At 36.1% G+C, this 26,444-nt stretch overlaps 1 protein-coding gene across 1 annotated transcript in view; it reads left to right on the top strand.

Moving 5' to 3' along the window:
* Positions 1-26,444, top strand: part of SLC30A9 (solute carrier family 30 member 9) — a 104,448-nt gene that overhangs the window by 64,478 nt on the left and 13,526 nt on the right. Inside the window, exons 9-15 of the mRNA XM_050791554.1 lie at positions 152-254; positions 11,373-11,428; positions 14,178-14,313; positions 16,469-16,508; positions 17,699-17,770; positions 18,228-18,335; positions 21,865-22,030. Of these exons, the coding sequence (XP_050647511.1) occupies positions 152-254; positions 11,373-11,428; positions 14,178-14,313; positions 16,469-16,508; positions 17,699-17,770; positions 18,228-18,335; positions 21,865-22,030 (681 nt within the window). The remainder of the gene's footprint in view (positions 1-151; positions 255-11,372; positions 11,429-14,177; positions 14,314-16,468; positions 16,509-17,698; positions 17,771-18,227; positions 18,336-21,864; positions 22,031-26,444) is intronic.

Genomic DNA, 26,444 nt, shown 5'->3' with positions numbered 1-26,444 from the left:
AATGTTGGCATTATAAGTGTGAGCCACTGTGCTTAGCCTAATTTTACTTTCAACAGAATCTAGTATAGAGGTATATACAGCCGATTGAGTATGCTTTTGGCTTAAATTTTTATCCAAACCTATGCTAAATTGTTTTCTCCTTCTCTTCTAGCAATGGATTAAACTGCTTCTTTAAATTTCTTGCCTGGATTTATACTGGTTCAGCAAGTATGTTCTCAGAAGCCATACACTCATTATCTGATACTTGTAATCAGGTGAGGACTAAAGCTTTTTTATAAATCAATTTTGAAGTAATAGTTTTAGGCTTTAATCTAAAAGTTGATCTATTTTAAAACTGAATGATTCCAGTAGTTGGCTTGTGGGAGAAAATAAAAGTTTACTTTTCAGCAACGAAGTGCATAGAAATTTAATCATAGTATTTTAAGGCAGGTTGTTATGCTTTAAGAACCTCTGACAATGGAATGTGAAGTATAACATTATCAGTCACTGAGCAGAAATCTGGTCTCTGAATATGAGTTCTCAATGACTGTAATAGTCCATGAATTTAAGCTTTTGGAATAAAGATGTAAAATCATATGTAATCGGTTAAAATGCTTTCACATTAGATTCATAATTTGAATTACTTTCCTTGGCTTTGCAAATGGAGAAAAGTTTTTATATTAATAAAATTAAAATACCATTTAAACCCCTTGTGGCCCAAATTGTGAAAACTAGAAACCCAAACCTTTTGTAAGAATATAATAAAAATTTCTGTGTGTGCATCACTATTACATTTTAAAGAGAGTGGTATATTAAGAAGATACCTTTTCAATATTTACTTATTTTTAATCCTGTTATATAAAAACAGATTTGGGAGAACTTCAATGAAAGACACAGATAAAATAGGAATATTTAAGACAAGGATAAAAATAATATGAAGATAAGGAGCAAGGAGAGCAATATTAATTAAAAATTAAGCCTGAGAACTTGTCTCACTCACTGTCAAATCAGATGGATTAAAACCCTTCATAAAAGTAAGGAAAGAAGACAAGCATTTGCCATTAGTACTAAGTATTTACCTTGAACTTAATTTTTATACTCAATATATACTTAATACATACCGTCTCTATAAAATTTTACCATTCAACTGTGGCATGCGGTGGGAGGAGAGGGGATAGGGGGAGATATATAACTTATAATCTCTGTTTTCTTGTAAGCTTATCCAGGAAAGTTGAAATACAGAAATATTTGTCCATATGGCAAGGAGATATATATGATGTTACTAGTTTCAATGTTAGTTTTTATTTCAAACGTTGAAGACAATGTTTAAGTGTTCATACTCTATGCTATTCAGGCATTTAAAAAGAATGTAGTAGATATCTGTGTACTGACCTGAAATAATAACCATGATAAATTGAGTAAAAAGTTGCAAAATATTATGTTCAGAACTTCTGCTTTCACCCATGACAGACTAACAGGAATTGAATTTAATCTTTTGCCATAAACAACTAAAAAATTAGACAGTATATTGGACAATAGCAACATAAGACCATGATCCCTGAGAGATAAGAAACAAATTACTTGAACTCTATGATCTCTGTGGCTTTTTGCTTGAAGGCATATTTGGGATAGTGGAGCAGGATGGGAAATAACAGTCTCATTGAGTTGAGAAGACAGAAATCAGTGTTCAGGGCATCTGAGGTGGCTAGAACTTACAAGGCAGAGTTCCACAGAGGAGGGAGCTACAAAGACAAAAAGCTATAGAGGTCTACATAGGGATTTCCTTGAATTGAATGTTTGCTGAATGTTAAGTTACACATGTCTAAGATGTGAGCATGAATCTTGGCAGAGAACCAGCAGGGAGCAGTAATTGACTAATTCCCAGTACTCACACACAGCTAGGATACATTCAAGTTCTGACTAGCTGAGGTAAGAGAGTTCTCATTATCCAGGCCAGTAGAAGGCTCGCCTTAGGAGTAGGGCTAAATTATTCTTAATGTAAAGGCTGTTCTAGAACCCTCCCTAACAAATCTTCCTAAAAGTTCTAAAGGATCAAGCCAATCTTGAAATAATTTAATCACTTGCCAGGACAAAGCCTCACATTCTTTAATAAAGGCAGCAAAATCCAAACACTCAGTATAACATTCACAGTGTTTAGCATCCAATAAAAATACTAATAGCCAGTATAAGAAGCAGGAAAATTTGACTCATAACCAGGAGAAAAATCAGTCATAAGCAGGCTTAACAGATGATAGAATTAGCAGACAAGGATATTAAACAGCTACTTCAAGTACAGTTATGTATTGAAAGGAAAATATGAACATGAGAAATCAAAGGTATGAAAAATAAGCCAAATGAAACTTGTAGAGCTAAAAAAAAAGTCTGATATGAAAAATTCACTGTATAGAATTAACAGCAGATTAGACACTGCAGGTAAAAGTCAGTGAACCTGAGTATGTAACAGCAGAAAACATTCTTACTAAAGCCACAGACAAAAAAGATTGAAAACAATGGAAGAAGCCTCAGTAACCTATGTAACAGTATCAAGAGTATTCTATCAAGCATTTGGGGAAGAAGCAATACTGAGTACACAGGCTTTCAGAAATAGAGAATAAAATGTTTTCTACTGCTTTAATGAGGCCCTGATCCCAAAATTTTACAAAGTCATTATGAGAGAAAAAAACCCTACAGACCAGTTATTCCTCATGAACACAGATGCAAAACTCCTTAAAATATAATCAGATTGAATTATATAAATATATAAATATACATATAAAAATGATATTACATCATAATTAGGTAAGATTTCAGGAGTGTAAAGTTGGTTTAACATTCAAAATCAGTAAGTTAATATGAAGAAATTAATTGCATTTCTACTATCAGCAAATAAATGGAGAAGGAAATTTTAATAAATTCCATGTGAAGTAGTATCACAAAATATTAAATACTTAGAGATAAATCTAGCAAAAGACATATAAGACCTTTACGCTGAAAGTCATAAAATGTTGCTGAGAGAAATTAAAACTTAAATAAATGGAGAGATATAATAGCGTGTTCATAGATTGGATGTCATAGATCTGTTAAATCTCACTAAATTGATTTACAGATATAATGGAATTCCATTCATAATATGAACAGACTTTTCTGTACAATTGACGAACTGAATAAATTCCAAAATTTATATGGACATGCAAAGAACCTGCAATATTCAAAGCAACCTTGAAACAAGAAATTTGGAGAACTTCAAGACATTATAAACCTATAGAAATTAGGACAGTGAGTTACTGGCATAAGGATTGACAAATCAGTGGAACAGAATTGATCCAACAACAGAGCCACATTTACATGGCCTGTGACTTTTGGCAAAGGCATCAAAGCAGTTGAGTGAAGAAATGAAACTTTTTAAAACAAATAATGTTTGAAAAATTGGATCCATATGAGGAGAAAAAGGACCTTGACTCCTACTTCACACACTGTATACAAGTTTGAAATGGATCATAGTCCAAATATAAAAGTTAAAACTATGAAGATTTCTAGAAGAAAACCTAGGAGAATATCTTTTAGACCTGGTAGGCAGTGATTTCATAAATAGGACACAGAAACAATATCGTAAAATAAAAAGATTTACAAATTAAACTTCATCAAAATTAAAAACTTTTGCTCATTGAAAGACATCCTTAAGGAAATAAATAGGCATAGATTGGGAGAAAATATTCACAAAGCATTCTGAGAGGGGACTGGTATCCAGAATTAAGAACTTCCATGATTCAGTAATAAAATGAGAACCCAGTTTTTTCTCCCTAAGGATAAAGATTTGAACAGGTACTTCACAAATAAGGAAACATGAATGGTGGCTAGTGGACACCTGAAAAAGTGCTAACATCATTGATGATCAGGAAATGTATGTTGATACCACAAGACATCTCTGCATATCCACTATAATGGCTACAAGTTTAAACCCTGACAGCCAAATTTTGGTGAAGATGTGGAGCAGCCAGATCTCCTAGACATTGCTGGTGGAGTGTATTAATAAAATGGTACAACCACTCTGGAAAACATCTGGGAGCGTCCTATAAACATATGCTTATCCTGTGACCCACCAATTCTACTTCTAAGTATTTACTGAAGGGAAGTGGGAATGAATGGTCCCAAAAGATTTGTATAAGAATGTTGGCTGGGCGCGGTGGCTCAGGTCTGTAATTCCAGCACTTTGGGAGGCCAAGGCGGGCGGATCATCTGAGGTCAGGAATTCGAGACCAGCCTGGCCAAGATGGTGAAACCCTGTCTCTACTAAAAGTACAAAAATTAGGTGGTGGGTCACTGTAATCCCAGCTACTCGGGAGGCTGAGGCAGGAGAATCGCTTGAACCCGGGAAGCGGGGGTTGCTGTGAGCTGAGATTGCACCACTGCACTCCAGCCTGGGCGACAAGAGTGACTCAGTCTCAAAAAAAAAAAAAAAAAAAAAAAAGAAATGTTTATAGCAGTTTTACTTATAATGGCTGAAAAAATTGGAATCAACCCAAATGTTTTTCAGCAGTACAGCAGATAAACAAATTGATACAATGGAATATTATCTGGCAATAAAAGAGAAAGAACTACTTTTCTGACTGGCAACATAGATGTATCTCCGGCAAGGAACTTTAATTTTTAATAGTTTAAAAAAATTGGAAAAATAGTTGCTTCTGATGTAGGGGAGGAAAGCGGCACAGGGAGCTTTTTGGGAGTGATGGAAAAGTTCTATGTCTTCATAGGAATATATGTTTCAAGGGTATGTGTATTTGTTAACAAACAGAACTGTACATTCTGGGCCGGGTACAGTGGCTCATGCCTCTAATTCCAGCACTTTGGGAGGCCGAGGTAGGCAGATGACTGGAGGTCAGGAGTTCGAGACCAGCCTGGCCAATACGGTGAAATCCCCATCTCTACTAAAAATACAAAAAAATTAGCTGAGCATGGTGGCACATGCCTGTAATCCCAGCTACTCAGGAGACGGAAACAGGAGAACCACTTGAACACGGGAGGCAGAGGTTGCAGTGAGTCAGGATGGCACCACTGTACTCCAGCCTGGGTGACAGAACTAGACATCTCAAAACAAAAACAAAAAAACTGTACATTCAGGATTTGTGCATTTCATTGTATGTGAATTTTACCTCAAAAAAATTCTCCCTATGTGGAAATGTGATTACATTTGATAATAGTAAGGAATTAGTTTATTTATTTTTATTTTTTATTTTTTTTGAGATGGAGTCTCGCTCTGTCGCCCAGACTAGAGTGCAGTGGCACAATCTCGGCTCACTGCAAGCTCCGCCTCCCAGGTTCATGCCGTTCTCCTGTCTCAGCCTCCCAAGTAGCTGGGACTACAGGCACTCGCCACCATGTCCAGCTAATTTTTTGTATTCTTCATAGAGATGGGGTTTCACCGTGTTAGCCAGGATGGTCTCGATATGGTCTTGATCTCCTGACCTCGTGATCCACCCGCCTTAGCCTCCCAAAGTGCTGGGATTACAGGCGTGAGCCCCCACGCCCAGCCAGGAATTAGTATTTAAAAGTCTGATAATAGTCTTGTGGCTGTATTTTCTAAAAAGCCTAGTTTTTAAAGAGATTCATCCACAATATTTAAAGATGAAATGGTATGATGCTTGGAATTTACTTCAGAATACTCATGAGGGAGTAGATATGGATGAAATAAAACGTATTTGCTTACATATTTATAATTGTTAAAGCTTAATGATGGATGATTTGAGTTTTTAAAAATATTCTATCAGGGCCGGGCACAGTGGCTCATGCCTGTAATTGCAGCACTTTGGGAGGCCGAGGCAGGCAGATCACCTGAGGTCAGGAGTTCAAGACCAGCCTGACCAACATGGCAAAACCCCATCTCTACTAAAAATACAAAAATTAGTTGGGTGTGGTGGCACACGCCTGTAATCCCAGCTACTCAGGAGGCTGAGGCAGGAGAATTGCTTGAACCTGGGAGTTGGAGGTTGCAGTGAGCCGAGATTGTGCCATTGCGCTCCAGCCTAGGCAACAGAGTGAGACTCTGTCTCAAAAAAAAAAAGTTCTATCAGGTTTTAAAAATTATTCTGTCCGTCCGTCCATCCATCCATCCATCCATCCATCCGCATGTTAGAAAATTTTCATAAAACAAAGTGCAAAAAGACATTATAATTGTGGTCATATGTTTAAGTACATACAACCTTCTCCTTGAAATCCAGCACAAAAATATTCTCAAAGGAATGTTAAAAAGTATATACAGATATGTATAAAGACAGTCCAAAATATACTCCAGACTCAAATAGTTCTTCTCCTATACTACTTGAATTTCTTTACAATGAGAATGTATTAGTTTTGGAACCAGAAAAACAAACGAATTTTTGTAGAAGATTGAACAACAAGACAAGAGGTAAATGAAAGTTTGAGACCATATGATATCAAGTGATTTGAAAATTCTTGGACGAAGAGTATGTCTCAATTAGAGTTTTCAAAAAGGCTTTGATGAAAAATATTTCAACTGGACCTTTCTGAATAGATGAAAATTGTATTTCAGAAAGTTGTTTCTTTCCAGATCTATAATATTTTAAAAATTTTAATTCATCATAATATTTTTTATGCCATATTTTTTCCTCACTTCTTGAGAGACTTAAGTACATCCAACTTTTAAATTAGACCTGTGTCTCTAATTATAATGTTATTTATTTATTTATTTATTTAGACAGAGTCTTGCTCTGTCACCCAGGCTGGAGTACAGTGGTGTGATCTCGGCTTACTGCAAGCTCCGCCTCCTGAGTTCACGCCATTCTCCTGCCTCAGCTTCCTGAGTACCTGGGACTACAGGCGCCCGCCACCATGCCCGGCTAATTTTTTTGTATTTGCAGTAGAGACAGGGTTTCATTTACAACTGTTAGCCTTACAATTTCTGTTGCCGTTCATTTTGGAAAACTTTTCTGTTAAATCATGCACTTCATATCATTTAATATCAACTCGGATGAATTCATTGAGCACCTGAGTTTGCAATGTAGCAAGTGTTTAGAAGAAGGCATGGTTCTTTCTGTCTTCTGTAAACAGATTATATGCACACGAAACAACTAGAAAGCTCTTCTGAGGTACCATTATGCAGGTGCTGGATAGTATGATACTTAAGGAACACCAGAAAGGTGAAGGGTAATCATGGAGTAGAGAGCATTTACAGTACTTCTTAGCTACCAGATGTTAATGTTCGTTATGCTGCAAACTAAACAAATGCTCTGTAGGTTATATATATGTAACTGATAGAGGTTATGTTGTAAATGTGTAGAAAAAGGTCTGGAAGGATACATATCAAATATAACTGATTCTATCTTACCTCTGAGGGAGAACTGGTTGGGGTGGTCTCATTTTTGTTAGAACTAATAAATATGGTCCATATTCAGTTTATAAAATAGTTGATGGTATCTCACACTTCATTGCATAGCCAACTGAATATTAAAGATTTTTAAAATAATTGAATGTTTATTGAATATTTTTAAAATAATATAAATACATATCTATGTATACATATATACGCATAATGTGAATTAATAATGACTGTCACTTTTAATGTACAGGTGTGTATTAGTCCATTTTCACGCTGCTAATAAAAACATATCCAAGACCAGGCAATTTACAAAAAAAGAAGTTTAATTGTGGTTAGGGCAGCCTCACAATCACAGTGGAAGGTGAAAGACAGGTCTCACATGTCAGCAGACAAGAGAAGACAGCTTGTGCAGGGAAACTCCCCTTTTTAAAACCATCGGATCTCATGAGACTTATTCACTGTCACGAGAACAGCACAGGAAAGACTCGCCCCCATGATTCAATTACCTCCCACTAGGTCCCTCCCACAACATATGGGAAGTCAAGAAGAGATTTGGGTGGGGACACAGCTGAACCATATCTTTCCGCCCCAGCCCCTCCTGAATCTCATGTCCTCACATTTCAAAACCACTCATGCCTTCCTAACAGTCCCCCAAAGTCTTAACTCATTTCAGCATTAACTCAAAAGTCCATCCAAAGTGTCATCCAAGACAAGGCAAGTCCCTTCTGCCTATGAACCTGTAAAATCAAAAGCAGGTTAGTTACTTCCTGGATACAATGAGGGTACAGGCATTGGGTAAATAATAGCCATTCCAAAAGGGAGACATTGGCCAAAACAAAGGGGCTACAGGCCCCATGCAAGTCCAAAATCCAGAGGGGCAGTCAATTCTTAAAGCTCCAAAATGATCTCCTTTGACTCCATGTCTCACCTCCAAGTCATGCTGATGCAAAAGATGGGCTCCTACAGCCTTGGGCAGCTCCGCCTCTGTAGCTTTGCAGGATGTAGCCGCCTCATGGCTGCTTTCAGGGGCTGGCATTGAGTGTCTGTGGCTTTTCCAGGTGGACTGTGGAAGCTGTCAGTGGATCTATCATTCTGGGGTATGGAGGGCAGTGGCCCTCTGCTCACAGCTCCGCTAGGTGGTGCCCCAATAGGGATTCTGTGTGGGGGCTCTGACCCCACATTTCTCTTAAGCACTGCCCTAGCAGAGGTTGTCCATGAGAGTCCTGCCTTGCAGCAAACTTCTGCCTGGGCATCCAGGTGTTTCCCAGGTATCCTCTGAGATTTCCAAACCTCAATTCTTGACTTCTGTGCACCCACAGGCCCAACACCACGTCGAAGCTGCCATGGCTTGGGGCTTCCACCTTCTGAAGCAATAGCTGGAGCTATACCTTGACCCCTTTTAGTCACAGCTGGAGCAGCTGGGATGCAAGGCACTAAGTTCCCAGACTGCACACAGCAGAGGGACCCTAGGCCCAGCCCACAAAACCACTTTTTCTTCCTAAACCTCCAGGCCTGTGATTCAAAGGGCTGCCACAAAGGTCTCTGACATGTCCTAGAGACATTTTCCCCCTTTTCTTGGTGATTAACATTCAGCTCCTCATTACTTATGCAAATTTCTGCAGCTGGCTTGAATTTCTCCTTAGAAAATGGGATTTTCTTTTCTATCGAATTGTAAGGCTGCAAATTTTTGAAACTTTTATGCTGTTTCCATTTTAAAAGTAAATGCCTGGGCTGGGCACGGTGGCTCATGCCTGTAATCCCAGCACTTTGGGAGGCTGAGGTGGGTGGATCATGAGGTGAAGAAATCGAGACCATCCTGGCCAATGGTGAAACCCCGTCTCTACTAAAAATACAAAAATTAGCTGGGCATGGTGGCGCTTGCCTATATTCCCAGCTACTTGGGAGTCTGAGGCAGGGTAATCGCTTGAACCTGGGAGGCAGAGGTTGTAGTAAGCCAAGATCGTGCCACTGCACTCCAGCCTGGCAACAGTAAGACTTTGCTTCAAACAAAACAAAACAAAACAAAACAAAAAACAAAAAAATGGAATTCCTTTAATAGCACACAAATCACCTCTTGAATGCTTTGCTGCTTAGAAATTTCTCCCGCTAGACACTCTAAAGCATCTCTTTCAAGTTCAAAGTTCCACAAATCTCTAGGGCAGGGGCAAAATGCTACCAGTCTCTTTGCTTAAAACATAACAAGAGTCACCTTTGCTGCAGTTTGCAACAAGTTCCTCATTTCCATCTGAGACCACCTCAGCCTAGACTTTATTGTCCATATCGCTGTCAGCATTTTGGGCAAAGCCATTCAACAAGTCTCTAGGAAATTCCAAACTTTCTCACGTTTTCCTATCTTTTTCTGAACCCTCCAAACTGTTCCAACCCCTGCCTGTTACCCAGTTCCAAAGTTGCTTCCACATTTTCGGGTATATAGAGCAGCACCCCACTCTGCTGGTACCAATTTACTGTATTATTCTGTTTTCATGTTGCTGATAAAGACATACCCAAGACGGGGCAATTTACAAAAAAAAAAAGAGGTTTAATGGACTTACAATTTCACATGGCTAGGGAAGCCTCACAATCATGGCAGAAGGTGAAATGCACGTACATGTGGTGGCAAAACAAGAGAAGAGAGCTTGTGCAAGGAAACTCCTCTTTTTAAAACCATCAGATCTCATAAGACGTATTCACTAGCACAAGAACAGCAAGGGAAAGACCTGCCCCCATGATTCAGTTACCTCCCACCAGGTCCCACAACATGTGGGAATTCAAGATGAGATTTGAGTGGGGACACAGCCAAACCATAACAGGGTGTAAGGGAGTTATATCTTCCTTTCAATTTACTCTCATTCTCTTAGTTTAATTCCCTGAAAAATCATGTATATTTTAGGTGGTTTGCTCCCTTTTCCCATGGAATCCAGTGGTAAAAGCTTATAATATTCTGTGTATTTAGGATAGGGTTTCCAATATTAAGACCTAAAAATATATTTGTATTAATATTTTCAAGTTTGTTTAATCTCTATTTTTTATTAGAAAAAATGTTTCTATTAAATTTCTTGGAGCCTAAGGGAAACGTCATCTATGAAGAAGTCATTATCTAGAAACTTTACTTATCTGATTATTTGATATGATGCTGAAAAAAGGAAAAGCCTCAGATTAATCAACTAAAATTACATAGGGAATTTACTCAGAGGCTTTGTATTTCCATTAAATTTGAATGGAAAGAACTTAATAGGGACAAGCATAATGCTATTGAGAAGTTCCAGTGGATAACTCTTTAACAAAGGACAAAACTTTAAAAATCACCTAAGTGGAAATGAGAAAGAAGGAAGAAATGATGAAGGCAAGTGAGACAGAGGAGAGCAAGTAAGAAAGGAAGGAAATAAAAGAATGTGATATATAATTCCTGTGCATGGTTTTGCAGCTTTAATAGAAATGTATGTTCCCATATACAATATGTATAGTTTAAAGTTTTTATCTTTTACTTGTACAGCTATGCAAGTTATTCTTCCTGTAAAAAGTCAAATATTACAGACTACCTTAATTTTTGCCTCTCTTCAGAGATATAAACATAGTTACATGCTTATTCTTTTTAACCTTTTCTGTGCTTTATATTATATGTAGTTTATAAAAACTACAAAGCATAAATTCTGTACTGTATATACTGTTCCTAACTAACTTTTTTCTCTTCTTCCACTTAATTGTATGTCTAGGAGCTTTATCCGTGTCAGTATAGAAAGCTCTACTCTAACCCTATTTTTTTAACCTACTGTAGAAGTAATATATGGTTTATCATTTATTTTGTCATTCCCAATTGATGGATTTTTTTTAGGTTGCTTTCATGTTTCTCATCTTTATAAATAATGGTGTTTTGAACTCCTTTGAGTTCATCTTTATTTTTCTAAGGTAAGTACTAGAAACCAGAATTGCTGGGCCATTGGACATGCATATGTTGAGTGTTTCTTTGTCACTGTCAGCCTGCACCCTCCACATTGGCTTTACCATATTATACTCTCCATCTTGCTAATGATTATTCACCTTTTTTTCTTCTTCTTCGTAGGGTTTACTAGCATTGGGCATCCGTAAGTCTGTTCAAACACCAGATCCTTCTCATCCGTAAGGACATTGCCTTATTTTGTTTTTGTTTGTTTTGGCAATAAGTCATTGAAATAACTAAATTTCAGAAATCTCCTGCCATTTATGTACCTGCAGTTTGTTAAAGAGTTGGTCCTTTCTTCCACTGTAGTATCTAAAATGCAGAACTTACCACTGTGTCAAAGTAAATTCAAGGTATAATTTCAAAATGGAGTTTAAGTTATTTTTATGCTTTGTAGCACAGCATGGAGATCTTGTTTTCTCCATATTTGATAATAATAAAGCACATATTTTGATCTTAGAGTTCTGTTTTATTTTGGTCCAAGGAAACATATATTCTAGATTTAGACTCATAGGCTGCCCAATCTAAAATTTTGATGGTAACTTCTATTACATACACACTTATTTTAATCTTCCTGTTGTGATTTAGAAATAGTATTTTGTTAATATATCAGAATTATTTATTTGTAAAGTGAGTATACTTTTTAGAATGTATTATTTTGAATCATAGCCATTATTTGATAGAGATTTTTTTCTATTGCTTCTGTTAACATAACCATCTAAACACTTTTGAATTCCACAAGCATCATTTTAAGACTAGCTTCAGTAATATAATTTGATTCTTAAGGCCAAAAATGCACTTTTATTTCTGTAAAGGAGTCTACCTCTGTTCTTTAGAAATGCCTTTCTTTTCTTGAAAGCAATACTACTGTTTTCCTATAAATAATATATTTGAATGTTTTGTAACTGTCAATAAGCTAGTATAGAGAATAGCTCTCTAGTGTGTTAATTGCACATCATTACAGTATTTTACCATCTTAAGAAAAATTTTTTTTTCTTGGCAAGTTTTATATACAAAAGATTTAAAAACAGAAGGTACAAATTTTACATTTTTGGTTATAAAGATTTCTTCTCTAGGTATTTTTATAGTCTACTTTAGTGCTACCCAACAGAATTTTCTGCAATGATGAAAATATTTTATATCTGTCCAGTATGGTAGTAGCTGACTACATGTAACTATTGAGCACGTGAAATGTGGCCAGTACCACTGAAGAACTAAATTTTAAACTATATTTAGTTTTAATTTATTTAAATTTAAATTGCCACATGTGGCTTGTGACTCATCATATTGGACAGTTTAGATCTACATAATTAAAATTTTCAATAAAAAGTTAATAATTCCTTGAAATCACCTAAAGTGTAAGTAATACCATTTATTTTAGATCTTAATTTACTTTAATATATTCTATATTACTTTGGGAGGAAACTTCAGAAGAAAGTAAATTTTTCTGAGTGAGCTGATTGTCACATTGTCACATCTATAAACTGGGAATTACCCATGGCAGGATTACATCTTTGCGAAAAGGAATTCCAAGAGCAGTTTGATTAAGAATTCTCGTTTAAAGCTGGGTGCAGTGGCTCACGCCTATAATCCCAGCACTTTGGGAGGCTGAGGCAAGTGGATTACCTAAGGTCGGGAGTTCGAGACCAGCCTGACCAACATAGAGAATACCCCATCTCTATTAAAAATACGAAAAATTAGCTGGGCATGGTGGCACATGCCTGTAATTCCAGCTACTCAGAAGGCTGAGGCAGGAGAGTTGCTTGAACCCAGGAGACGGAGGTTGCAGTGAGCCAAGATCGCGCCATTGCACTCCAGCCTGTGCAACAAGAGTAAAACTCTGTTTCCAAAAAAAAAAAAAAAGGCGGGCGCAGTGGCCCACGCTTGTAATCCCAGCACTTTGGGAGGCCGAGGCGGGCAGATCACTTGAGGTTGGGAGTTCGAGACCAGCCTGACCAACATGGAGAAGCCCTGTCTCTACTAAAAATACAAAATTAGCTGGGCGTGGTGGCGCATACCTATAATCCCAGCTACTTGGGAGACTGAGGTGGGAGAATCGCGGAGGTTGCAGTGAGCCAAGATCACGCCATTGCACTTCCGCCTGGGCAACAAGAGTGAAACTCCATCTCAAAAAAAAAAAAAAAGAATTCTTGTTTAAATTTGTATTTCTCAGAAGAGTCCCACTCAGTTTGGGTTTGGGACTAAATTTTCCAGGAAATATTTTTATTAATGAGTGATTCTTTTCCTCCTCTAGTATGTTATTAATATATTTTTGAACACCTTTAATACTAAGTATTGTGTCAGAACTTACAATAATACAAAATAATATACATATTGATAAAGCATGCTTGAAAAATAATTGAGATTTTAACACCATGAAAACACCCAGAAAGCTGAAGATCTTAGTTCTAGTAATAGTTGAAAGTTGCTGTGTGCTAACCCTTTCAGAACCAGCAATAAATTATGTGTTGTAAACTTCTGTATCCAGCATCAAGTTATAGGTAATATAAATCATAGACTGGCTGCACAAAAAGATGGAAATATTCAATTAGAAGCTGCATTACAGGGAAATTTAAATGTTACCCTGTTCATTAAACATCTGAATGCATTTTTTAAAAGATTAATTTTACCAGGATCTGTGGTACACAATAGTAAAGTAGCTCTCTAAATCAAAATAGGCTATTTGGAAAAGAGATCAGAAAAAGGCTGAATTAGATGGTATTCACTTTGTTTTTATGTATTTTCAAAGATCTTACAGGTTTTTTCCACTTTCCATATTGCTTTTCAAGTTTGGCACTTAACATCTCACTTAAATATAAAATGATAACATCTTGATATTCTTAGTCTTTTTCATTGACCTATTAAGGTCAATATTTTAAAAGAAACCATTTGTATTTCTTGTGAACTATTTTCTTTTCTATTTTTCAGGTATGGATTTTCAAATATGCGCTATATTTCTTCGCTAATTAGTGGTGTTGGTATTTTCATGATGGGTGCGGGACTATCTTGGTACCATGGAGTCATGGGATTGCTTCATCCTCAACCAATAGAATCCCTTCTATGGGTAATCCTCTTTTTTTCTCCTCAGTTTGATGTCTTTATGACTTAGTGATTGTGTACAGTAGAAGGCCTTTGTCATATTGGTGTTAAAGAAGGGGAATGACATATACCTTCTTGACTGTGTAATATAGGGTTATGTATCTGTAGTTTATTTTTTAGAACGTGACTGGACATAACCTCTAAATCCATAAGATTCAATGATGTTGAACAAGATCTCTGTAGGTACCGATTATCAAGCCCTGCTCCTTGGTTAAAATCTTGGGCAGTTCCATTAATTTCTGCAGTTACTGTTGAAGAACAAGAAAACCTCTGTTCACTTTTGGTCCCAAGAATAATCTCATTTCAGTAATTAAAATATCCAGACCCATGTAATAGTCATAAGTTGGAACTATATTTAAAGTTAAAGTTTCTGTTTTCCCTCATCCTGGGCTTCCTTCGGGTAGGAAGCCTGCACTGGGGGAATGGGAGGATAGCAGGGTGATCACCCGTGTGATCCCCTCTGGGGCTTCTGCTCCTCTGTCCTATTCCCTAGGCAGTATTGAAGGTTGGGATAGGGGATAAAAACATACTACTTTACTGACTACAATGTTATTTTGCATTGGTTTCCTCTGGCCTTTGTAGATGTTTAAAGCTGTCTTTTTTTTTTTTTTTTTCCTTGGGCACTTCTTGGAGATTACCCTGCTTGGCTGCTCTGGCTATGGCTGCCCAAATTGGTCACATAGCATACCCTCTCAGCTTCTGCATCTCATGGTGTGGTTCCAGACAGTGCTGAAGTGGTCTTGCATTTGGAAAGAATGCCCTTTGAGCAGTAGATCTCCTTATGAAAGACTCCTAGGGACCTGTGTGTTAAAACAGACATGTTTAACACACTTTCTGTGGGAGTGCAGGTTTTTTCTCAAGCCCAATGATCTACTCTGCTGGTACAGCCAGTATCAGTTAGTAGGCTTGCATATGGATGTATCACTCAGGTATGCATCAGACAGTTTGCTGTGATATCAGATATCCAGGTACACACATCAACAGCATTCACCAAAGAAATCTTCATTTTTGGCCTCCTCAATTTCAGCTTTTCTCATGTGGTCTAGAGGATGCGGACTAGAATGTAGTCTAGTGGGTAAAGGCCCCAGGTTTGGGCTACCTTCTGTTCAAGGCCTGAATAGATGGTGTAACACCTCCTTTTGGATTGCGGGGATACTTGTACCTATTTTCTTCTCTATTTTGGGTTACAGTCAGAACTAGACAGAATCACTCTGTCTAGTTTTTTAACATATTGTTATATCATGCAAATCTACTTAATAACAAGCCCATTAAACTAGAGTTATTTGTTATTCTCTAGTTTTCTATAGTTTTAATTGACTAGTTTCTTATCATAATACATTTCATATAATTAAAAGAAACAAATGTATCTCCTCCATCCTGAAAAGATTTGGCCACTTTATGGGTATTTGTCCTAGCATTCTTCTAATTTGTTCAGCATCACTTTATAGAGGCAAAGCAGTCTCTGGAGTTAGAGATTAGGTAATTAGTTAAATTTTCAGTTGTGTATAAGTTTTAGAACTTTTAAAAGCTCTTGTGCCTTTCAGTAACTAAATGGATTTCCATTAGACTATGGCCCTTTTAAAAATAGTGTTGGACTAGGTGCAAAGTTTTCTATTTTAGGAAAGCCTAGGGTTCTAAACATTGTTGAAAATTCTGTAGATGTTTGGTTTGAATTTCATTAAAATAAAAAAATATGTGTTGCTAGGTTAACTTTTTTTTTTTTTTAAACACCCCAGACTAAAGCTTTTCTTACCATCTTTAATTGAAGAGTGTCCTGGGATTGCAGGGAATGTGGTGTTACCAAAAAAACAAAAATTGGTTACTGTTTGTAACTATTTACCTTTCTGAATCAGGATTTTCTTGGTGTTAGGCATCCAAGCAAAATCTAGAAGTTACTTGAGTTTGGGTGTGGATCTTACTGTATCTGGTGTCTAGAACCTCTGATATCAAATATTTGAGTTCATATCTCATTGTCCTCCTCATTTGAGTTGTTTCCCATTAGTAACCTTATTGTCTGGCTTAGATTTGAATTCATGTTTTTGTTTATTACGGACTTTATATATGAACAATTGTGATTGGAAGTACTTAATTTATGCTTTGTTTTAATATTTCTTTTCTAGGCATATTGTATTTTAGCAGGATCATTAGTATCTGAAGGAGGTATGTACTGTCACAAAGTATGTCTCTATTCTTAATATAGTAATATGTATTCAGCTGTTCATATTCTAGTTTGCTAAGTTCTGTTGATTAAAGAAAAGTAAGTGTGGGAATAGTCATCTAAGCTTTCTCTACTTTTAGGGAGTAAAGTCTTTGTATGATGTACTGTGGTTGTTTCTGTAATGGATAGCTGTGGGGGTGTGTGTAAGTGCGCCCTGCCATGGGATGGCATCCTGGCCAGGGCTCGTTTCTTCTTGTGTCCTGAGCTGCTAGGATAGGCTCAAGTAGGTGACAGTCAGATAGATGCAGGACAATAACTGATGTGGCATGAAAGTGCTTAGCAAGCCCACCATATTTGTGGTTATATTTAAACTATGTGGTGGTAAGAGGTGTTCCTTACAATTTTCACTTTGTAAACGTTATTCCTTGATTGAACCCAATACCACTGCTATTGCCGTTACTTGCTGATTCACTAAAAATTGGATAAATAATTATTTTATTTATTTTAAAGGGAAAGTATGTTTCGTTTTTGAGTATCATAATACTCAAAACATTTGAAAGCGAGTATAAAAAGCATAACTAAACTGAACTTTAAAAATTAGCACTTAATAGTGTTCATCAGAAGAAGCCAGGCTCTTGTGATACAAATATTTCAACGTTTTTGAAATATACCTCTATAGCGGTATGATGACAGAGAACTGCTAATATCAGTATAAAACTGCCTGATTCACTGCTGTGCTCATGTTTACTTCAAAACATTGTAACTTTCTGTGTATGATGTTCCCTTCATCTATTTTTAAAATTAAGATTATGTTTTATTGACAGATCCTAACTGTATATGTTTATGGGGCCTCTCATCTTTGAAAGTCTGTAAAATGGTTATAACACCACCTGTCTCAAAAGATTGGGAGGCTCAAAAATGATTGTGGTTAGTGTGGTGCTGCCAAATAGCAGCTCTTCAATAAACTAAAGCTGTTGTTATTAGTAATTGTATTTAATTATTATGGTTTAGAATTATGGGGTTCATTATATTATAATGATTAATTGATAACAACTAATTAACATATAACTTTTCCTTATTGCCATCCCTAGTTTTAAAATGTTGTGCTTATTTGTTTATCTTTTGAGATGCCATCTTTAAAGTTTGGAGGCATGAAGTTTCTGTCTTGCTGATATGAATGCTTTTCTTTTAGCAACACTTCTTGTTGCTGTAAATGAACTTCGTAGGAATGCTCGGGCCAAAGGAATGACATTTTACAAGTATGGTATGTATTTTAGAAAGGAGGTGTTTGTTTCACCTCCCTTATTTGCTTAAAATTACTTAGTACTGTTATTGCTTTGTTCCTAATAGATATGTACAAAATATATCTAAATATCATCCCTATGTGGCTCCTACATATCTTTCAGCCCTTATTAAAAAGAAAAGTAGTGTAGAAATTTGAACATGGATACTTTATATTTGGATTTGACTTAAGTGAACTAAGGTATTTCTTTATATGGTTATATAACTTGAGAAAGTAATTTAACTTTATGTATCAGTTATTGTTAACATTTAAGCCAAGAAATTATGTTTGCATTGAACAAGGTTTTTAAAATCATAATCTCTCATACACTTTTAATTTATGTCTTGATTTTAAATGGATACTTATTAAAATGTTACCTGGTAGTATCAAGTTAAAATTTTAGAAATTTATTTTTCTTGTCTCTTCCCCAATGACTAAGTAATGGAAAGTCGTGATCCTAGTACAAATGTGATATTATTGGAGGATACTGCTGCAGTCTTGGGAGTTATAATAGCAGCCACTTGCATGGGCCTTACTTCTATAACAGGTAAACATTTCTTAAATTACGGGTGATTTGTCCTACCTAAATAATTCTCTAATATGTGGGAATTTTCTCTTATATCATTGAATAATATTAAACCAATAAATTGTTAAATATTAATTCCATACTAATCATTGACTTGTATAAGATTTGGTCAGCAGAAGTATTCAGGTTTATTTGAATTAAAAATGTCTCTAAATTAGAAATAAGGCTATTTGTAGAGGATTTCTGTAATGCTGTAAGTCTTTCTAGCTGTGACTTTAAAAATTGTGCAATCACTGTGAACTTTTTATTTACCTATAAAAGTGTGGATAATATTTGCCTTGGTAACCTCATAGGTTTATTAAGAAAAGATAAGTTTTAATGAACTCTAAAGTTCCAAACAAATATACATAGATCCTAAAATAACATTGTTTTGTTCAACTTGATTTTGTTATAACGTTGTTGCGAAAAATAACAATTCCTAACTGGGGCCACCATCTCTGTGGAGTTTGCTCATTCTCCCTTTACCTGCGTGGTAAAGGCACTCTGACTACCTCCCACATCACAATGCTGTGCATGGTCAGTGAATTGGGGTGTCTAAATAGTCCCATTCTGAGTGAGTGTGGGGGTGTGTTTAAGTGTGGCCTGCCATGGGATGGCATCCTGGCCAGGTCTGGTTCCTTCTTGTGTCCTGAGCTGCTAGGATAGGCTCAAGTGGGTGATAATCAGACAGATACAGGACAATAACTGATGTATGAAAGCGCTCAGCAAGCCCACATGTTTGTGGTTGTTTATTTTTGAATTATGTGGTGGTAATAGGTGTTCCTTACAATTTTCACTTTGCAAACTTTATTCTTTGATTTAACCCACCACCACCACTATTGCCGATACTCACTGATTCACCAAAAACTGGGTAAATACTTATTTTACATAGTTTTCATTAATTTTTAAAAATGTACGTATAGCCCACATTTATTTTGGTGTTCAATATTAGACATGTTTTGGGTCTTAGAAGTTGAGTGATGTTTTTGTGACCAGAAATATGCCATAGGAACTTAACTCTTTTTTTTTTTTTTTTTTTGAGATGGAATTTTGCTCTTGTTGCCCAGGCTGGAGTGCAATGGCGCAATCTCGGCTCACTGCAACCTCCACCTCCCAGGTTGAAGCGATTCTCCTGCCTCAGCCTCCTGAGTAGCTAGGATTACAGGCATGCGCCACCACACCCAGCTAGTTTTGTATTTTTAGTAGAGACGGGTTTTCTCCATATTGGTCAGGCTGATCTGAAACTCCCGACCTCGGGTGATCCTCCCACCTTGGCCTTCCAAAGTGTTGGGATTACAGGTGTGAGCCACTGCACCCCACCAGACCTTAACTGTTGTTTATATTGGTTAGTTTATGGTAAAATTGGTTTTGTTATATGTTGTTCCCTATAAAGTCGCAGTTCTAAGAAACTATTGACAACATAAATGAAGACTTACCATATATTGTGGCTCTTGTTCATTTGTCTTTTTCCACCCTTAATGCCAGTAATAACTACTGTTGCCTTCCTATTTCTTTAAGTTGGTTCTATCCTCATTTTGGTAGCTAATTAAGTGTTTTGAGGGCCAATACAATACAGGTAAATGAAAAGACAGAAATTCTATTTTATTTTTATTTTCTAAAACAAAGAACCATTTATCATGAAAAGACTCAATTTATGAAGTTGGAATTCTCTTGGAAAGGAACGTCTTCCATTCTTCTCTATTTGTCCTTACATATTTAAAATAATTTTAAGTGACAAGCTTCCACAATTCTGCAGGGTTTCTTCAAATAGTCTGAAATATGAATACTTCTTTCTCATTCTGAGTGTGCATTTTAAGACCAAACCAGCATTCTCTGATGTTTATTGTGATCCAAAATATTTGTAAAAGTGTTGATTGTTTTTCTGGTTGACCATTTAGTTTTAGACTGTTTTTGAACATAAATTACTAGCGAAATTTTAGGCTTGAGGAAAGTGTGACTTGATGCAGAAGTCAACTTTGAATAATTTATTTTCTTTTACATAACAGAAACCAATCAGATCAAACTTACAAAACTATGTAATGTATTTTACATGAATTAAATTTTTCTTAATTAGCTAATTTATTCAAATTAAATAACATGCCAAGAAATAAAAGTTTTCTTTAAAAAGGTATTTTCTTTCAGCTAATATTCCTGTGATTTCTGTAAGAGTACATGAATGTATATATTTAAATAAAAATAACTTTACATTTGGATTTCTAAAGAGCAGTATTTGATTTTGAGCTCTATAATTACAAAACTTCTAATGGATAATGTTTTACAAGTGGATCATTTTTAACACTTAGTATAGATAAACGAGTTTGCTTTTTAGTGTTATAGCTTAGCAAAATATATGTTTTGTCAAGCATTAAAAGAGTTAAATATATTGATGACATTTCATCTTTGGAATAAAAAGACTTGTCATAAAAGCCATGTGTAAAATTTATTATAAAGATTTAAAATGTATTTATTTATAAAGATTTAAAATGTGTCTATTATATAAATATTACTTATACATTCATAGATGATAAATCAGCCTTTCTCATTGGTTCTGGGAGAGAAGCCCTGACAACCTAAGGCAAATATTAGAATCAGAATCACCTACAGGGCTTGGGGAAACACAGAATGCTGAAACCCACATCCAGAATTTTTTATTCAGAGGCCTGAAATGAGGTCTGAGAATCTGCTTTTCTACCAAGTTTTCAAGTGATGCTGCTGGTCCAGGAACCACACTTTGAGAAGTACCACATTGAGGCACCTACGGCATATAATGAATTAAGTTCTCTCCTTTGTATCTAGAATGATACTAGCTATATATCATCCTTGGTTGGATGAGAAGAGAGTCACCCATATTATTTTCTGTAGGGCTTAATTCTCTTACAGAACATTAGTAGGAAGACGACACAGAAAATGGTTTCAGCTTTTGATTTTACTGTTATTTTGTCTGTGGTGTAGGAAAAGTGCTACTGATATATCTAAAAGAAATGACCCCGTCTCTACTAAAAATACAAGAAAATTAGCCGGGCGAGGTGGCGGGCGCCTGTAGTCCCAGCTACTCGGGAGGCTGAGGCAGGAGAATGGCATGAACCCGGGGGGGCGGAGCTTGCAGTGAGCCGAGATCGCGCCACTGCACTCCAGCCTGGGGCACAGAGCAAGACTCCGTCTCAAAAAAAAAAAAAAAAAGAAAAAGAAAAGAAATAGACTCTTCATTATGTCATTTTTTTGTATTGGTGTCTGTGTGCTCAGAAACTTCACATATGTAATGACAGGTACAAGTAGATCTTAATGATGTCACATAATGCTCTTATGGAAGCAAGTTGTAGCATCCTCATTTTGTAGTATATTAAAATATATTAAAACTATTAGGAGTCATTAAAGGAAGTAATTAAAGAAATTAGGAATAAATTTCAAGTGCCTTGATTTCTGGTTCTGGTTCTTTGCTCTCTATAAAGTTCACTGAAATAATAGAAAATGTTAATTTACTGATTTTTTTTTTTTTTTGTGCTTTATTTAGGCAATCCACTGTATGACAGCCTAGGTTCTTTGGGTGTGGGCACCTTATTAGGTGTGGTCTCAGCATTCCTCATCTACACTAACACAGAAGCACTCTTAGGGCGGTCCATCCAGCCAGAACAAGTACAACGGCTCACTGAACTCCTGGAGAATGACCCATCAGTAAGGTCAGCCTTATTCCAGTAATCCTGTTAAGGCTTACAAAAACATATTTAAAAACAGAAATGCTTCATTTGTAAATACTTCCAGAGGAAGTTTTGGATTCCTGGTCTTCAGAACTTTTTAGTCTGTAACTTTTCAGAATTATAATCCTGGAAGGAAAAAGGAATACACTTAGGAAACTCCTTGTAAGTTTCCTTTTAAATTTTCTATACTTCTAATTTTTAGAATAAGGAACAGTAAGTTGATATTATGAGAATAGAAGTTCGCAAAGTAGTTGTCTTCTTTTTTTATTTATTTTTTTATTATTATACTTTAAGTTCTAGGGTACATGTGCACATCGTGCAGGTTTGTTACATATGTATACATGTTCCATGTTGGTGTGCTGCACCCATTAACTCGTCGTTTACATTAGGTATATCCCCCAATGCCATCCCTCTCGCCCGACCCCACGACAGGCCCCAGTGTGTCATGTTCCCCTTCCTATGTCCAAGTGTTCTCATTGTTCAATTCCCACTTATGAGTGAGAACATGCAGTGTTTGGTTTTCTGTCCTCAGATAGTTTGCTGAGAATGATGGTTTCCAGCTTCATCCACGTCCCTACATAGGACATGAACTCATCCTTTTTTATGGCTGCATAGTATTCCACGGTATATATGCGCCACATTTTCTTAATCCAGTCTATCATTGATGGACATGTGGGTTGGTTCCAAATCTTTGCTATTGTGAATAGTGCCACAGTAAACATATGTGTGCATGTGTCTTTATAGCAGCATGACTTATAATCCTTTGAGTATATACCCCATAATGGGATGGCTGGGTCAAATGGTATTTCTAGTTTTAGATCCTTCAGGAATCGCCACACTGTCTTCCACAATGGTTGAACTAGTTTATAGTCCCACCAACAGTGTAAAAGTGTTCCTATTTCTCCACATCCTCTCCAGCACCTGTTGTTTCCTGACTTTTTAATGATTGCCATTCTAACTGGTGTGAGATGGTATCTCATTGTGGTTTTGATTTGCATTTCTCTGATGGCAAGTGATGATGAGCATTTTTTCATGTGTCTGTTGGCTGCATAAATGTCTTCTTTTGAGAAGTGTCTGTTCATATCCTTTGCCCACTTTTTGATGGAGTTGTTTGTTTTTTTTCTTGTAAATTTGTTTGAGTTCTTTGTAGATTCTGGATATTAGCCCTTTGTCAGATGAGTAGATTGCAAAAATTTTCTCCCATTCTGTAGGTTGCCTGTTCACTGATGGTAGTTTCTTTTGCTGTGCAGAAGCTCTTTAGTTTAATTAGATCCCATTTGTCAATTTTGGCTTTTGTTGCCGTTGCTTTTGGTGTTTTAGACATGAAGTCCTTGCCCATGCCTATGTCCTGAATGTATTGCTTAGGTTTTCTAGGGTTTTTATGGTATTAGGTCTAACATTTAAGTCTTTAATCCATCTTGAATTAATTTTTGTATAAGGTGTAAGGAAGGGATCTAGTTTCAGCTTTCTACATATGGCTTGCCAGTTTTCCTGGCACCATTTATTAAATAGGGAATCCTTTCCCCATTTCTTGTTTTTGTCAGGTTTTTCAAAGATCAGATGTTTGTAGATGTGTGGTATTATTTCTGAGGTCTCTGTTCTGTTCCATTGGTCTATATCTCTGTTTTGGTACCAGTACCATGTTGTTTTGATTACTGTAGCCTTGTAGTATAGTTTCAAGTCAGATAGCGTGATGCCTCCAGCTTTGTTCTTTTGGCTTAGGATTGTCTTGGCAATGTGGGCTCTTTTTTGGTTCCATATGAACTTTAGTTTTTTCCAATTGTTAAGAAAGTCATTGGTAGCTTGATGGGATGGCATTGAATCTGTAAAGTAGTTGTCTTCTTAATGTGGAAATACTTAATATGGAACCTGTAGAGCTGCCTTATATTTGCATTGCAATTACAAACTTAAAAAGATTTTTGTTCATTGAAAAATGATTACCAAATTAAATATAATTTATATTTATTTTGAAAATAGACTTTGTTTTAACTTATTTTTAAATATTTTTCTCATAATCTTTATCTTTTAAATTTTTAAAACTAAAGATTGGAGACTTAGGAGATAATCAGAAGAAGAGATATAGAATTCTAATAGTGCTTTTCAGTGAAATTCCAGCAGCATTGCGGTTTTATAATGAAATGAAAGAACAAACCTTTAAAAACCCAATTTTCTACTAACTTGTTATATATTTTTTCAAACTTTAAAATAAGATATTTTTGTGTATTATACTTGAAATCTTTAAATCTTTTAAAAATGACATGCGTATCTGAATTAGTAAAACATATTAATGATTACTAGATTTATATTCTATGCCCTATATGTTTAATCTAGAAAAGTAACTATCTCATTGGAACAAGATTAGAAATTGAGAGATGGGCACAGTGGCACACGCCTATAGTTCCAGTTACTTGGGAGGCTGAGGCAGGAGGATCACTTGAGGCCAAGAGTTTGAGGCTAGTGTGCAATGATCATGTCTGTGAATAGCCACTTACCGCACTATAGCCTGGGCAGCATAGCAAAACCCTGTCTCTTAAAAAAAAAAAAAAAAAACAGATTAGAAGTTGAGCATTCTGAAAATCAGTATTAGATTTAGTAACATAATGTGAGATAATCCAAATTAATATCCTTTCCTTGTGATGTTTTTGTCTCGTTTTGGTATTAAGATAATACTGGCTTCAGAGAATGAGTTGGGAAATGTTCTCTCCTATTTTTTTTGGAAGTTTGTGAATAATTGATGTCAGCTTCTTTAAATGGTAGAATTCAGCTATCTGGATGTGAGCTTTGCTGTGTGGGTAGTTTTTTGATTCGTAATTCTGTCTCTTGTTATGGATCTGTTCAGATTGTCTATTTCTTCTTGACTTCGTTTAAGTAGCTTGTATTCTAGGAATTTGTCTTTTGCTTCTAATTTACCTAATTTGTTGGTATACAGCCATTTATAATATTCCTTTGTCATCCATTTTATTTCTTTAGTGTTGGTACAGATGTCTCATCTTTCATTTCTGTAATTGGAATCTTCTCTTTTCTTTGTCAGTTTAGCTAAAGGTTTGTTCATTTTCTTGATCTTTCTAAAGAACCAGCTTTTGGTTTAATTGACTTTCTCTGTTGTTTTTCTATTTTCTTTTTCATGAATTTCTGCTTTAATCTTTATTATTTTTTTTCATCTGCTTGCTTTCGGTTTAGTTTGCTCTTTTTCCAGTTTCTTAAGGTTAAGCTTTTAATTTGATGTTTCTTCTTTTTTAAAATAGACAATTAGAGCTACAAATTTTCCTTTAAGTGTTGCTTTCTCTGCATTCCATACATTTCCGTATATGTATTTTCTTTTTTTTTTATTCTTTTCAGTTATTTAGGAAAATATGTTACTTAATTTTTACATAGTTGTGAGTTGCACAGATTTCTTTCCATTATTGGTTTATTATTTTGTTCTATTGTGGTCAAAGAACATATTTTGTATTATTTCTGTCCTTTTAAATTTACTAAGGTTTGTTTTATGGCCTTACATATAGTCTTGGATAATATTCATATGCACTTGAGAAGAATATATATTCTGCTGTTGTTGTATAGAGTGTTCTGTAGATGGTTGTTAGGTTTAATTGGTTTATAGTGACTTCAATTTCCCTAATTGTCTTCTTGCTCTATTGTTCTATCCTTTTTTTTTTTTTTAATGGAGTTTTGTTCTTGTTGCCCAGGCTGGAGTGCAGTGGCACAATCTTGACTCACTGCAACCTCTGCCTCCCAGGTTCAAGTGATTCTCCTGCCTCACCCTCCCAAGTAGCTGGGATTACAGGTGCTTGCCACCATGCCCAGCTAATTTTTGTATTTTTAGTAGAGACGAGGTTTCACCACTGGCCATGTTGGCCAGGCTGGTCTCAAACTCCTGAGAGACGAGGTTTCATCACTGGCCATGTTGGCCAGGCTAATCTCAAACTCCTGACCTCAGGTGATCCACTTGCCTCGGCCTCCCAAAGTGCTAGGTGTGAGCACTGCGCCCGGCCTCTATCCATTATTGAAAGTATTGAAGCCTCTAGTTATTGTTGTTGTATTATCTGTTTCTCCCTTCATTTCTTCTCGGTTTTGGCATCATATATTTAGGTGTTCTGTTGTTGGTACATACATGTTTATAATTTTGCATATATTGTTTAGTAAGTAGTGTCTAAAAAAGAGCTATAAACTGAAAGACTAGCAAATTCGAACTTTTCTGGAAGAGTGAAAATCTGTGGATTCAATTATTGGAAAAAATACATTAGTAATCCAGAAAATTCATACAATTTTTTAAACAGTGTATTAGTTACCTACTGTTGTGTGACAGATTGGCCCAAAACTTAGGGTTTAAACAACATACTGTCATCTTACAGTTTCTGTGAGTCAGGAGTCAGGGCACAGCTTATCTGGGTCTTCG

The sequence above is a fragment of the Macaca thibetana genome, chromosome 5 (assembly GCF_024542745.1).
Source record: "Macaca thibetana thibetana isolate TM-01 chromosome 5, ASM2454274v1, whole genome shotgun sequence".
Lineage (NCBI taxonomy): Eukaryota > Metazoa > Chordata > Mammalia > Primates > Cercopithecidae > Macaca > Macaca thibetana.
Note: the sequence above shows the minus strand (reverse complement) of the source record. Positions and strands in the feature narration are given on the sequence as shown.